This window comes from Acanthochromis polyacanthus, chromosome 6 (genome assembly GCF_021347895.1).
Source record: "Acanthochromis polyacanthus isolate Apoly-LR-REF ecotype Palm Island chromosome 6, KAUST_Apoly_ChrSc, whole genome shotgun sequence".
NCBI lineage: Eukaryota > Metazoa > Chordata > Actinopteri > Pomacentridae > Acanthochromis > Acanthochromis polyacanthus.
In genome coordinates this window covers 1,493,431-1,507,720 of record NC_067118.1, presented here as the reverse complement: position 1 = coordinate 1,507,720, position 14,290 = coordinate 1,493,431, and the positions used below count along the sequence as shown (strand labels likewise).

The 14,290-nt window shown below is 38.8% G+C and overlaps 1 protein-coding gene across 1 annotated transcript in view; it reads left to right on the top strand.

Annotated features, from left to right (window-relative positions):
- Nucleotides 1-12,180, top strand: part of LOC127534586 (NACHT, LRR and PYD domains-containing protein 12-like) — a 286,575-nt gene extending 274,395 nt beyond the window's left edge. Inside the window, exons 19-22 of the mRNA XM_051950173.1 lie at nucleotides 7,511-7,684; nucleotides 9,158-9,331; nucleotides 9,925-10,098; nucleotides 11,194-12,180. Coding sequence (XP_051806133.1) covers nucleotides 7,511-7,684; nucleotides 9,158-9,331; nucleotides 9,925-10,098; nucleotides 11,194-11,203 — 532 coding nt within the window. The 3' untranslated portion in view covers nucleotides 11,204-12,180. The remainder of the gene's footprint in view (nucleotides 1-7,510; nucleotides 7,685-9,157; nucleotides 9,332-9,924; nucleotides 10,099-11,193) is intronic.
- Nucleotides 12,181-14,290: the final 2,110 nt, after the last annotated feature.

Below are 14,290 nucleotides of genomic sequence, written 5' to 3'. Positions count from 1 at the left end.
ATAATTTCTGTCACACCAGAAACACTGAACCTAATGAACCTAAAGTCTGTTTTCCAGTCGTGAACAAGATGCACAGGAAGCAGAGTGAATCAGCCACAAGAAAGTTTGGTGAACAGTGATGGAAGACCAGACCTCATTGAGCTTGTTGGCTGGAAAATGTTCTTTTAAAAATCTTACCGATGGCAGCTTGGATAAAAGCGTAGTTTTAGTTTTCTGATCACTGCAGCACTTAAAGTCGACAGATCACTTCAATGTAAAACATGTTGCTGTTAGCACCAGAGCTAACGTTAGCTATGACAGTCCTGGTACCGGCAAACAGTGTAGCCATCCCATAATAGAACACTTTTCAAGACATTGAAAGTGCTTGAGTGAACAAAAAATCTTCTAATGTTAAATGTAATTGCTCTAATGTCACTTTGAGTTTGCAGTAATCTGTGAATGTAGCAGACAGATGAAAAATGTGGATAAATGTAAATGAAACAAACATTGTTGGTTTTTAAGTTCACGTATATGTCTATTCATCTATTCAATTGTCAACCAAAATTTATTTGAAATTTAGTAAAATTTAATTTTAACTTTACTTATTGTGTCAGATAGTTATTTGACAAAAATGCCATAAATTGAGATTAAACAATCACAAAGCCTCTAATTAATTAACTGTCTTATTGTCGTCCCACCACTAATTTGACTCCTTTATTGTTTAAGTTGAGGTTTAAAATAAATATTTTAACTGTTGCTGTGTAAAGGAAATACTGCTGTTAAAAAGTACCTTATTTGTTTAAAGTGTTTGCAAACCAAATCTTATTGCATTTTTGTTCATAAAGCAGGACTATTTTTGTTTGTCAAGTGACATGAACCAGAGTTCTGTTTTGACTTTTGCTGCTCATTACAGCAGGGCCGTGCAGAGGCCTTTGGAGGGGCAGGTGCTCAAAGTTTAAAGGGGGCACATGAAGCATGAATGTGAAACACCGTACAGAAACATACCTGATAATTCCGGCTGAATTGTAGGAACCCATATTCATGTAGAATATAACATGGAAGCAGTGGAACAATGGTTAAGTCTCTGGACTGCTGATTGGAAGGTCAGTAATTCAAACCCTCATATGGCCACCATCAAGTCCTTCAAATTGTTATTTTAAAGTTGAATTTAGATCCCCATAAGACACTGGACTGTTTAACTGTGGCTACTCTTCCTGGAGTCCTTGCTTTTAAATTTCATTCCTTTTCCAGACATTTACTGTATAGACATGGATTTGCTCCATGATGCTGATTTATAATCTGCCCTTTATTATTCATAGTGCTAATAATAAAGTTAAAAAAAGAAACATAAATCATGTATTTAAATGTGTTTGTGCTTTTATTCAGTTTGACTATCCACTTTGCACAAGACAGCAAAGATATAAAAGTTCTATATTTTATATTTCTGCATTTTATATTTGTCTATATATACAAATGTTATAAATAAATTAGTTAGTTAATAGTTTATTTCAGGCAATGACTTTCAGACAACATGATTTCAATGCAGGTATCATTTACACAACAGTAACTGGACAGGTAATACATGTGCTCACATAACACACATAGAATGCCTGAAAGGGAGTGGGAAGAAGCAAACTTATTTAATCCCACCCCCTTTTCCATAAATTATAGACATAATATCAATGTCGCTTCCTGTTCATTTCTGTAACATAAACTCAAAACAACGTGAATACAATGATGGTGATGAAAGGATGCAGTTGTTGTGCAGCAGCTGGATGCAGACAGCAGGTGTATTAGAGGAGGTGGAGGCTCAGGCTGGATGCTACAATTAAGGTGAAGTCAGTAGAGCTCATGGTCCCACTGGGACTTTTTAAAGTGTTTCAAAAGGAGGATTTGCTGGATGCACAGAAGAAAGTAGTTCCAGCAGCAGGAATGTGAATGTCCTGTTTCCAACCTGTCAGACTGAAATCCATCAGCAGAAAGTTCCTCTAGAGTGACATGTTTTAGTCTGTATTTGATTTTGAACTGACTCAGGCAGACTGAGGTTTGTTTTAGAGAGATGACTCTGTTTGACATTGAGAACATTATTGAAGTCAAAGTACATCTAGATAAGACATCCCCAACTATTCAGTTAACATCTCTAATTATCAGAAATAAACATCAACATAATTCACTACTTAACATTTGTCTCTCTATTAATGACCAATAATACTGACAGTCAGATAACAGATGTGAGTAATAGTCTGTACTGTTTATTTCAGAATATACTGTAGAGGTTCTGGTCCAGGTTTTATCACAGCATCATTTCATCACAACATGTTGAGTATTTGACAGTTTTCACTGAAGTTCTTTTTACATGAGGAGCTTCTGAAAGTGGTTTTATATGATCAGACAAACAGCTTTTAGCTGATTATTCTCACTCTTCTTTAGAGTTTAGAATAGCATCTGTATTATCTCTGATGTTAAATATTATCAGCTGTTTATGAAGTTTTCTTGAATTTCTCTGTATTTCTTCTCTTTGTAAATTTTGTCTGTTGACAGACCACAAAATGTGTTGAACTGAATCATGGAGCATTTTATTGACCTGAACTCAGCTGTTGATTTTCTAGAGGGAAGTGGTGTTCCAGAATCCAGATGTGACATCTTTCCTGATGTTCAGTTCCTCAGAGAGAAACTCTGGTGTTTTGTGTCTTGTTGCTGCAGAGAAGAGTGGTATCAGGAAATGCTCAGAGGTGTGAATATATCAGAGCAGAATGGTAGAAGTCAGACTGTTTCCAGAGATCTGATTCACACAAAGCTCAGAGTTAGGGCTGCACAATTAATCGAATTTTGATCGCGATCACGATTTTGGCTGCCACAATTAAATTAACCTGATCGTTGGTGATATTTACATTTAAAATGTGGGCTCTGGTGCATATCTTATCAAGCGCCTTGTCAACCAGTAGTCAGCCAACCACCAGGAGGCGAACACATGGTTAAGGCTTCATTAAGCTGCCTAAATAACAAGCGAGCGCCCCCTGCAGGCAGCGGCAGCCTCAAATCACTCAGTGGACTGGGCTGATGAGAGCGAGTCATGTCTGGAGAAGAAAGTACAGCAGCATTTGGAGATGAGGAGCATCATGGTGAGGAGCTAGTGCCTCCAAACGGATCAGCATCCATCGTCTGGACTTGTTTCGGATTCAGGGCAAGTGACGTTAAACAAGAACCAGTCATATGTAAAGAGTGTAGCAGAGTTGTGTCTGCCCCGCACAGTAACACAACTAATCTATTTAACCATCTGAAAAAACATCACAAACGCAAATACGAGGAATGCATGAAGGCTAAAGCTAACGTTGATTGACAAAATCCCCGTCCGTGTCCAGCGGCAACCCAGACAACCATTACAGCGACCCTGCATCGGGCAACACCGTATCAGCTACCTCCCAAACACACACAGAGATAACGGACGCAATATGGTTTTATTTGGCCAAAGACATGTGTCCAATAAATACAGTGAGCAACGAGGGCTTCAGAAAAATAGTCAAAACACAGAACAATAAATATGTGATCCCCTCACGCAATTATTTCTCCAAAGTGTAATTGTTTCCATTGAGTTGCACTTTGTGATTGCACTCTGAAGAGCACTTTTTTTCAGTTAGATGTTGGGAAATTTTAAATTCTTTAGCAAATTTTATTTTACTATTATTTATCATTTATTCTTATTTAAAGTTTCATTTTGCACTGAAAACGCTTCATATATTGTTCGCTTAAAAGTAGTGCAATAAAAATACAGATATTTTCTGTAACATGATGAACAACAGTGATTAATAATCGTGATTACGATATTGATCAAAATAATCATGATTATCATTTTGGCCATAATCGTGCAGCCCTACTCAGAGTTGTGTTTTTAATGCTCCAAACCCTGATAACATGTTTGTGAGACTTTATGGTGGAAATGATTCAACTTCACTGGTTTGTTCTTTGTGTTTGTGCTGAACAAGTTTTTCAGAAGTTCATTAAAGAACGTTGAGGACAAAAGTTGACTCAGTGGTCTGTCATCACATCAGAATGTTTCCTGATGTTCATATTAATGATGTTCAGGTGTGATGTTGTCCAGTGATCAGTTTGGTTTGTGTAGCGTTTGACAGCAGACTGTAAATGTTGAGTGATGGAGGTGAAGCTGACAGCAGCAGGTCCACAGCAGAGACATCATCATCTTTCTACTTCAAATGTTCACTGAGCTCAACTCAGTCACAATATCCTGAATCCAGTAAAAACAGGACAGAAAATGTTCTCCTGATCCAGATGTTCTCCTGAGAACTTTGTGGAGTCAGATGTGGGATCAGATCACACTGACAGACTGTGGACAGTATGGAAGCCTGAATGGAACTCCATCTTCTGTCCTCCATCTGCAGATTCAACATTTACATTCTATAGATTTATATCAAATGATTCCAGATTCAAAGTGTGCAGGTGTGAGAGAGGCTGATGAGAATTCAGTTTCATGTCAAACACAGAGAAGATCAGCTGAACCACTGATGTGTCCAAATGTTCTGCTTCAAATGCATGAAGGAAATCTAAAGTGTTTTTCATAATAACATGTTTTGTCATTTATGTCTCATAACAGACTTTATAACTGTGGACTCTCAGAGAGTCACTGTGAAGTCGTGGTCTCAGCTCTGAAGTCCAACCCCTCCCATCTGATAGAACTGGACCTGAGCTGGAACAACCTGCAGGATTCAGGAGTGAAGCATCTTTGTGATGGACTGCAGAGTCCAAACTGTAAACTGGAGACTCTCAGGTCAGTTCACTGTCTGTTGATGCTTTTTCTATATATTCAACTATATGGAACTTTGGTGGACTTTGACTTGATTAGTGTCAGTCAGAAGCTGAAGCTGATGTTAGTGTGAGCTGATCTCATGAAGTGAATCCTTCGTTTTTGGGTCACTGTCAGTGTGGAGACCGGTGGCGTGGAGAGTAGAGTTCTGTAGCGTTATGTTGATTTTACTTGGTTTTTAATGCAATAACTTTGATTAATTAGTTACAGAAAAAATACCACGTTAAAAAAATAATGCATTTAATTTAATCCCACCTTTCTGAGTTCCATAATTTCTGTCACACCAGAAACACTGAACCTAATGAACCTAAAGTCTGTTTTCCAGTCGTGAACAAGATGCACAGGAAGCAGAGTGAATCAGCCACAAGAAAGTTTGGTGAACAGTGATGGAAGACCAGACCTCATTGAGCTTGTTGGCTGGAAAATGTTCTTTTAAAAATCTTACCGATGGCAGCTTGGATAAAAGCGTAGTTTTAGTTTTCTGATCACTGCAGCACTTAAAGTCGACAGATCACTTCAATGTAAAACATGTTGCTGTTAGCACCAGAGCTAACGTTAGCTATGACAGTCCTGGTACCGGCAAACAGTGTAGCCATCCCATAATAGAACACTTTTGAAGACACTGAAAGTGCTTGAGTGAACAAAAAATCTTCTAATGTTAAATGTAATTGCTCTAATGTCACTTTGAGTTTGCAGTAATCTGTGAATGTCGCAGACAGATGAAAAATGTAGATAAATGTAAATGAAACAAACATTTTAGTTTTTAAGTTCACGTATATGTCTATTCATCTATTCAATTGTCAACCAGAATTTATTTGAAATTTAGTAAAATTTAATTTTAACTTTACTTATTGTGTCAGATAGTTATTTGACAAAAATGCCATAAATGGAGATTAAACAATCACAAAGCCTCTAATTAATTAACTGTCTTATTGTCGTCCCACCACTAATTTGACTCCATTATTGTTTAAGTTGAGGTTTAAAAGAAATATTTTAACTGTTGCTGTGTAAAGGAAATACTGCTGTTAAAAAGTACCTTATTTGTTTAAAGTGTTTACAAACCAAATCTTATTGCATTTTGTTCATAAAGCAGGACTATTTTTGTTTGTCAAGTGACGTGAACCAGAGTTCTGTTTTGACTTTTGCTGCTCATTACAGCAGGGCCGTGCAGAGGCCTTTGGAGGGGCAGGTGCTCAAAGTTTAAAGGGGGCACATGGAGCATGAATGTGAAACACCGTACAGAAACATACCTGATAATTCCGGCTGAATTGTAGGAACCCATATTCATGTAGAATATAACATGGAAGCAGTGGAACAATGGTTAAGTCTCTGGACTGCTGATTGGAAGGTCAGTAGTTCAAACCCTCATATGGCCACCATCAAGTCCTTCTAATTGTTATTTTAAAGTTGAATTTAGATCCCCATTAGACACTGGACTGTTTAACTGTGGCTACTCTTCCTGGAGTCCTTGCTTTTAAATTTCATACCTTTTCCAGACATTTACTGTATAGACATGGATTTGCTCCATGATGCTGATTTATAATCTGCCCTTTATTATTTATAGTGCTAATAATAAATATATATTCAGTTTTATTATCCACTTTGCACAAGACAGCAAAGGTATAAAAGTTCTATATTTTATATTTATGCATATTATATTTAATTTGTCTTTATATACAAATGTTATAAACAAGTACTGATATCTTTAAATGAGAGGTTGAGAAAATCACAATTCAGATTCTTCTATTTATTATTGTTATTGTATTTTTACTGCAATAGTCCAAAATGATGTGAAAATTCATGTCCATAGTTTTAGTGAAATAAATAACCTCTGCCTCATTACCTCTAGAAACAGGAAACACACTGCAGCTCACTGACAGTAAAATAATACATCTCTCTGATGCACTTTGCCCATGACAACAGAAACATAGAGAAAGAAAAAGAAGCCTGGCATACTTTATCCTCTCAGCACTGTGTGGTTAACTAGCAGCTAGAACTGATGAGAGGTGTGTTAGAGTCAGACACACACACAGGATGCTCACTTCACTTCATCAGTCATCTTGCTAAAATACACCGTACTCAAAGGAATAACGCTGCAGAACCTCCTCACTGGACCATCAGGACCATCAGTTGTTGAAGTCCTCCCTCGGGTCTCTGGTTTCTAGACGAGCAGCGCTGAGCTCAGGACACGTCAGAGAGAGACGTAGATCATGTGACTATGGAGAGTAGTGGATCTGAATTATTAGATTATTTAGATTATTACACACACACACACACACACACACACACACACACACACACACACACACACACACACACACACACACACACACACACTTACAAATAGAAAACTAAATTAAATAAACCTAAATAGAATTTAAAAAATACAACTTTGACAAAAAGGGCACTTTGAGCATCAAGGCAAAATGTGCAGGTGCTTCAGCCCCCCCACCCCCACCTCTGCACATCCCTGCATTACAGCTTGATGTGTGGACATGAATAGGTGGATGAATGTTGTGCTGACATGTGGATGATGTGTGTAGAAGGCTGACATGATGATGATCCACAATAAGAGAAGGACAAAGTCACTCTGCTGCTTTTAGAGAAAAGCTGATTGATGAGGACAAAGTAATGTTGATCTGCACATTCAGAACCTGAACACATCTGATGGATCATCAATGATTTTATACACATCTTTTATTCTTTATTCAGATTGATTGGCTGCAGGTTGTCAGAGATCAGCTGTGATTCTCTGGTCTCAGCTCTGAAGTCCAACCCCTCCCATCTGGAACATCTGGACCTGAGCTACAACAACCTGCAGGATTCAGGAGTGAAACATCTGAGTGGTTTTCTGGAGAGTCCAGACTGCATCCTGAAGTATCTGGGGTCAGACATCATGTTTTCTTTGTGTGCTGAGATGAATGTGATGTAAAGTTGTGGTGACTCTAAACTGCAGCCATCAGGCTGATGTTCTACTGATCCACACTGAGGATCTTCATGGTAACGTCTGTTTTCTTCTTCTCTGCTTTAGTCCTTGGACTGTGGCAGAGAAATGTTGAGCTGCACATTTCAAAGCTGAATAAAAGCAGAAAAATCCTCCAGTGAATAATTGACTGTGAAACTCTGACACACGTGATCTTCAGCTCATATCTGACCTCATGTTTCTCTTTCATTCAAAGTGACAGCAGCAACTAGCAGCTGTTTTTATTCCTGATGAAGCTTTCAGGTGTTTCACTGGTTTAGTTTATCAAATGTTGTAAACAGTTTGTCAGAGTTGAAGGTGACGTCTTCAAATGTCTGGTTTTGTTCCAGCAACAGTCCAGAAGCACAAATATTCAGTTTAATGTGACAGAAAACAGAGAGTGTTGACAGTGGACAAAGTGGAAGCAGTTTGATGTTTTTACTGGATAAATGAGTGAAACCATGATGTAAATGTTTGAAAGCTTTTGTTCATGGACTCATCAAACAGTGGACTGATAGTTTGAGCTGTAATTGAAGCAGTTTTTCATCCTGAGAGACAGAAACTAATATTCAGCATCTGCTGGTTCAACACTTGGATGAAGCCATGTGATGTTTGAGAAAGTGAAATGTTGAAATCCAAGATGCAGCCGTTTGATTTCTCTGCTGATGAAACATGAAGCTGATCCATCAGTTGTTGAATGAGCAGAAAATCCAGCAGCAAAAGTTGTGACAGTTGATGAAGAGTTGAAGTCATTTATCAGGAGCAATGGGAACATTTCCTGCTTCACTTTCTGCTGATTTTCTTCTTTTCTCTGGTTTGAGTCATTAAAAGTGAAGATGTTTGTGTTTGAGAAAAGAGTTTGCAGACGTCACCTGGTCCTCTGAAAACTGTGATGGACACTTTCCACTATCAGTGACAGATGGATGAAGAATGAAATGATGTGAATGTAGAGTCCTGATGGAAACGTCTCCATGGTTCCAGAACATGAAGATATTTTAGAGTCTGGAGCCTCATTTTGTCCACGTTTCCTTCTTGTGTGTTTGTGTGACTGTGAGCAGAAAGTGAAATAAATGTCAGAGTGTTTTTCCTTGTGTTTGTTGCTCAGCATGAGTTTGTGTGGATGGAGCCACTGGTGGAGCTGCAGAGTTTCAGAGCTGAAGTCACTCCGTCTTTATTGAAGCAGCAGCATGTTGTCATTAATATTAATGAGAGCTCTTCTTCACTGCTTCTGTTGGACTGTTTGAAGCTGCATCCTGTTGGCTTCAGCTGTTTGGAGTTTCCATTTTGTAAACTTGGACATTCTGAAGCTTCTTCAGCTCTGAACTCATGATGAAACTCTGAATGATTTCAAGCAGGAACTTTGTCTCCTCAACTCACATCTTTTATTCTTTATTCAGATTGATGAGCTGCAGTTTGTCAGAGATCAGCTGTGATTCTCTGGTCTCAGCTCTGAAGTCCAACCCCTCACATCTGGAACATCTGGACCTGAGTGGAAACAACCTCCAGGATTCAGGAGTGAAACATCTGAGTAGTTTTCTGGAGAGTCCAGACTGCATCCTGAAGACTCTGATGTCAGTTCACTGTCTGTCTGTTACTGTTGTAGATCTGATGTGTTTAATGACAACTGAAGCTCATTTATGTTCAACAGAACTTCCATCCATGAAGCTGTAAATCTGCTCTGGTTCATATTTTCTGTTTTTTGAAGGAAAGGTTGAGTATTTGTACCAGAAAATGTATGAAATGTTGAGTGATAATTTTTAATTAAATGAATGTTTGTAGTTTGCACTAAAGAGTCACATCTGGATCCAGAAGATCCTCTGAACTCAGATCAGTTTATACAAAGTTTACTGACTGAAGTAGAAATATTTCTTTGGTTTGTGTTGAGTTGAGTTTTCTTTGACTGATCCTGATCCTGTTGATGATGCAGCATGTTATTGATGTGTGGACATGAATAGGTGGATGAATGTTGTGCTGACATGTGGATGATGTGTGTAGAAGGCTGACATGATGATGATCCACAATAACAGAAGGACAAAGTCACTCTGCTGCTTTTAGAGAAAAGCTGATTGATGAGGACAAAGTAATGTTGATCTGCACATTCAGAACCTGAACACATCTGATGGATCATCAATGATTTTATACACATCTTTTATTCTTTATTCAGATTGAGGGAATGCAGGTTGTCAGAGATCAGCTGTGATTCTCTGAGCTCAGCTCTGAAGTCCAACCCCTCCCATCTGATATTTCTGGACCTGAGTGAGAACAACCTGCAGGATTCATCAGTGAAACATCTGTTAGATCTTGTGAAGAGTCCAGACTGCAGCCTGAAGGCTCTGAGGTCAGTAGAAGGTTCCATCAGTCTCTGCTGCTTCCAGCAGTTTTCTACTAAACACAGTCAGTATCAAAGCAAAGATCCAGTGTCTCCTGTAAACCTGCAGCTTCTCAGTGAAGCTGAGAGCAGAATGGAGACAGAAACACAGAGACAGCAGTCAGCCAATCAGAGGAGCCACAAGCTTGTTGTCATGGTGTGTTTAGTCACATGTCCACTAGATGTGATTTTCTTGCATGTAAACAAACTGCATCTGAAAATCACACTCATGGTGGACGTCACTAGAGAGCCACAAAATTGTCACATGACAATGTTTGAGCTTCAGTGAACAGCTGCTGCACAGCTTATTTCTCACCTCAGATGCTTTCAGAAATACTTTTTGCTGAAGATTTTTATAATAAAAGAGAAAGTTTGCCACCAAGCCGCTGTGTTTTTCTGACTTGTCTGCCGGACCATCAAGCTGAAAGCTCGGTCACATGACCACGTAGTGATCAGCTGTTGCTCGAGTGCTGTCATGTGACAATGTTGTGCTCTGCTACTGACCGCCCACCATGAGAGTGATTTTCAGATGCGTTGCGTTTACATGCAGGAAAATCACATCTAGTGGACACTCACCTTTAGGTTTCATGGTCCAGGGGCTGACCAATAGCAACAGATCTATCAACCAATCATGACATGTTTTTTTGTCTGTCATGATTTGTCTCGTTTCATCCAGTGGGTGTCCTGAGTAACACTAGACAGACAGGCCAGATGCTAATTAGTTTTTCACACCTCTGTAATGCCCTAGGTGTGAAGTCTCATGCCCCTCTTGCCCCACACACCCACCCCCCAACCCCACATCAGGATCTGTTTACAGCAATTTCCAGCACAGACAAACCTGGAGTTCACAGCCTGTGAACTGCTGATAACTGCCATGAACTTGGTAGGTTTTCTGTAATTCACAGGACTGATAGTCTGGCTTTTCATGCAGTGTGTGAGCTTGGAGCTCAGTGTGTTCACTCCAACACGTTAACATGAAGCTGCTGCTCTGAACACGACTGAAGTCCTGATGAGCTGCTGATCAAACTCATTGATCTCCTCTGCTCTTTCTTCTTCTCTCTGCAGCTGGAAGTGATGCTGATCAGGACGGTGTTTGTGCTGAGAGGATGAAGTGTGTCCTGATGATCCAGATGTTGAAGCAGCAGCAGCTGGTGTGTAGAGACTCTGACTGGACCATGTTACTGCACTGTAAAACATCAAGAATTCATTCAGTCACATCAACTCATCTGTTCTAGTTTACTTTAGAGAAATACAGGAGTTTTACTAATTACTAATTATTTGAACTTAAAATGTCTCATTTTTCTTTTCAAACCACTTTAGAACTAAAAACATGAATTTGTAGAACTTGAGGCATTTTTTCTTCAAATATTGAGTTGAATGAATGAACAGCTCAGAGTTCACTCAACTCATTAAATTAAGTTCACAAGAAACAAAACAAACACAGATTTCCCCGTTAATGTTCACATGATACCATGACTGTAAAAAATGATCATTATTTTACAACCAGTTCTGTTTGTTTTGTTCAATTACAAACAATATCTAGTAAAATCCCAGAAAAGTATTAACTTCCATGTTCAACTGTAAATAATGTCCACATCAATAGGGTTAGGTATTTTAATAAATAGTCATTTGTTCTTTAACAACATTTTTACTTTATTTTAATCAGCAACAAGTCAGATTATTTTACAGATATTTGTCCTCATTTTAAAGACTATTTATGTTTATTAAAGATTGAAAATGAGAAATATTTTGACACTTAATTGACATTTTTGCTGTGTTTTGTTAAATTACAGATAATCTGGAATAAAATCACAGAAAAAATGTTCATTTATTCAGAATGTTTGCTGTAAAAAACTGTAGAATAATGTGAACATTAAAATTCACTATTTTAATAAATGTTCATTTGTTCTTTTATACCATTTAACTGTCACACTCTTGTTTATTGAATTTAAATCAGCAAAAAATATCATTTTTCCAGAATCTGAAGGACAAACTATGTATATGTATACGATATATATTAATTCTATTAAAGGCAGAAATGATTCCAAAGCATTCCACTGTTTTATTTGACAGTTTTGCAGGATTTAGTTCAATTACAGATAATCTGTGTAAAATGATAAAAAGTGTTAATTTCTACAATTTTAGAATCTTTCTTTTTCCAACTAGTAAACTGTTGTTGTACAACGTGTGACCAATAAAAATGACTGTTTTACTGTTTTCACCTCAACAACAACTATTCCAATAAGTGACAGATGTTTTCTGTCATTTTCTCACTTTCTCCACTTCTTAAATGTTGTGTTTCTCTCTTCAAACATTTCCTCTGGCCTCCTTGCTGCCAGATGTTCACCGTTCCTTTCCACATATTTTTTCCAGTGTGGAGGTTGATGTCAGGTTGCAGAGTGTGCAGTAAGTTTCAGGATGTTTGTTTCAGTGCAGGATTAGATTAGACTTTTCTTTCTATTTCCAGCTGCAGTCAAACTTGTTGATCTTCTCTACCTGCAGCACATTGAGCTGATGAGAACAAAGTGTCCTGGAAACATGTCAGCTGAAGCCTTGGTGTCCAGAGAGAGTTTAATGAAGCACATGTGAAGGATTTTTACAGCATCACGTAGAAATCCAGTTTAGTCCTCAAAGGTCCAGAAGCAGCTTGTTGAGCTCAGAGTTCATATTTAATGTCAACATCCTTTGACCTTTCTGAGCTCCACTAAATGTTTCTGCTACTTTCTCTCTTCTTCACCTTCAGCTGGTTCCTGGTGTGTAGAAGCTTCCAGATCAATAATATTCTTTGTCTGCTGCTTCCTTGAAATCCCAGTGATGATTTTCATCTGGACTGAAATCCAGGACTGAGACGCCCCTCCAGGACTTTCCAGGAAGGATTCCTGAAGCAGGCTTTGGTGGACGTTTGCTTTGGATGCTGGTCCTGCTGAAAGTCCAGTGAGCTTCAGTTTCCTCACATTGTTCTTCTAAGTGTCCTGGTGTTGGAGAGAATCCATGATGCTGCTCACACGCTCCAGTTTAGCAGCTTCAAAGCCACCAACAGGACTGTTGATGCTGTTCTTCTGGTCCTTCTGCCTCCAGACGTTCTGCCCAAACAGTCCACTTTAGTCTCATCAGTCCATCAGACTCCCACAACTCTGCTTTGTTCCACACATGAAGAGCTTGTTGTTGAGTGTTGTCAGACTTTATTTGCTGCCTTCATCAGGTCCTGCAGCTCTTTGTCACCAAACAGGAAGGTTTTACAGCAGGTGTTACGGTTTGGGGCGAGAACAAACCCAAATGAGAGTCGCACAGAGCAGACGGCAGGCAGAGAATAGAATAGAATTGAATAGCCACTTTATTGTCAACCAAAACATATACTAGTTGGTACACATTATAGGCTGAAATTTTAGTGCAACAAGCTCGCCATCGGACTGATGGATGCAAAACTAAACAAAAATTTTCTAAATAAAACAATTTCAACATATACATGTAAACAACTATATAAATACACATATAAATATACATATAGAAATATATACACAAACTTGTATACTTTTACAAATAAACTTGTGACTTAGGACTAGTTTCATGAATCACAGCTAAAGTTATAGGGGGATACACATTATTTCAGCCTGATTGACTGTGCCTGCCAGAAAATGTATCCCTCCTCTATAATGAAAGTTTCTCAGGTGTCTACATGTGTAGAACACGTGATTCTTCAATCAATTCTGCAAATGACACAAGGTTAGCCTTCAGCATTTTGGAGCAGGTCGAGGATCGGCATCATCAACCTTGATTTTGTCAATTAAAAAGAGTTAGCAATGAATCCTACAGATTACAAACTCATTGTCCAATATGAAGCTAAAAAAGAGTAACCCCTCAAAGTTCACCAAGACGGAAAACTTACTATGTGGCGACGGGCATGGGAGAGCTCAGCTGCAGGGGAGAGAGGTGTGGAGGAGTGCGTGGAAGCAGCGTCAGGTTAATTAACACAGGTGGTCTCAGTTAGGCTGACCTGATTACCTCCGCAGCAGCAGTCTGGAGCAGAGCATAAAAGACGGGTGGACAGAGAAGAGAGGAGGTCGGACGAGAGAAGTTACTGAGAGACAGTGGAGGCTGCTTACTGAGCTGCTGTGGACTGAGAGACTGAGTGGTTGAGTAATGAACTGTGTTTCCCCGACAA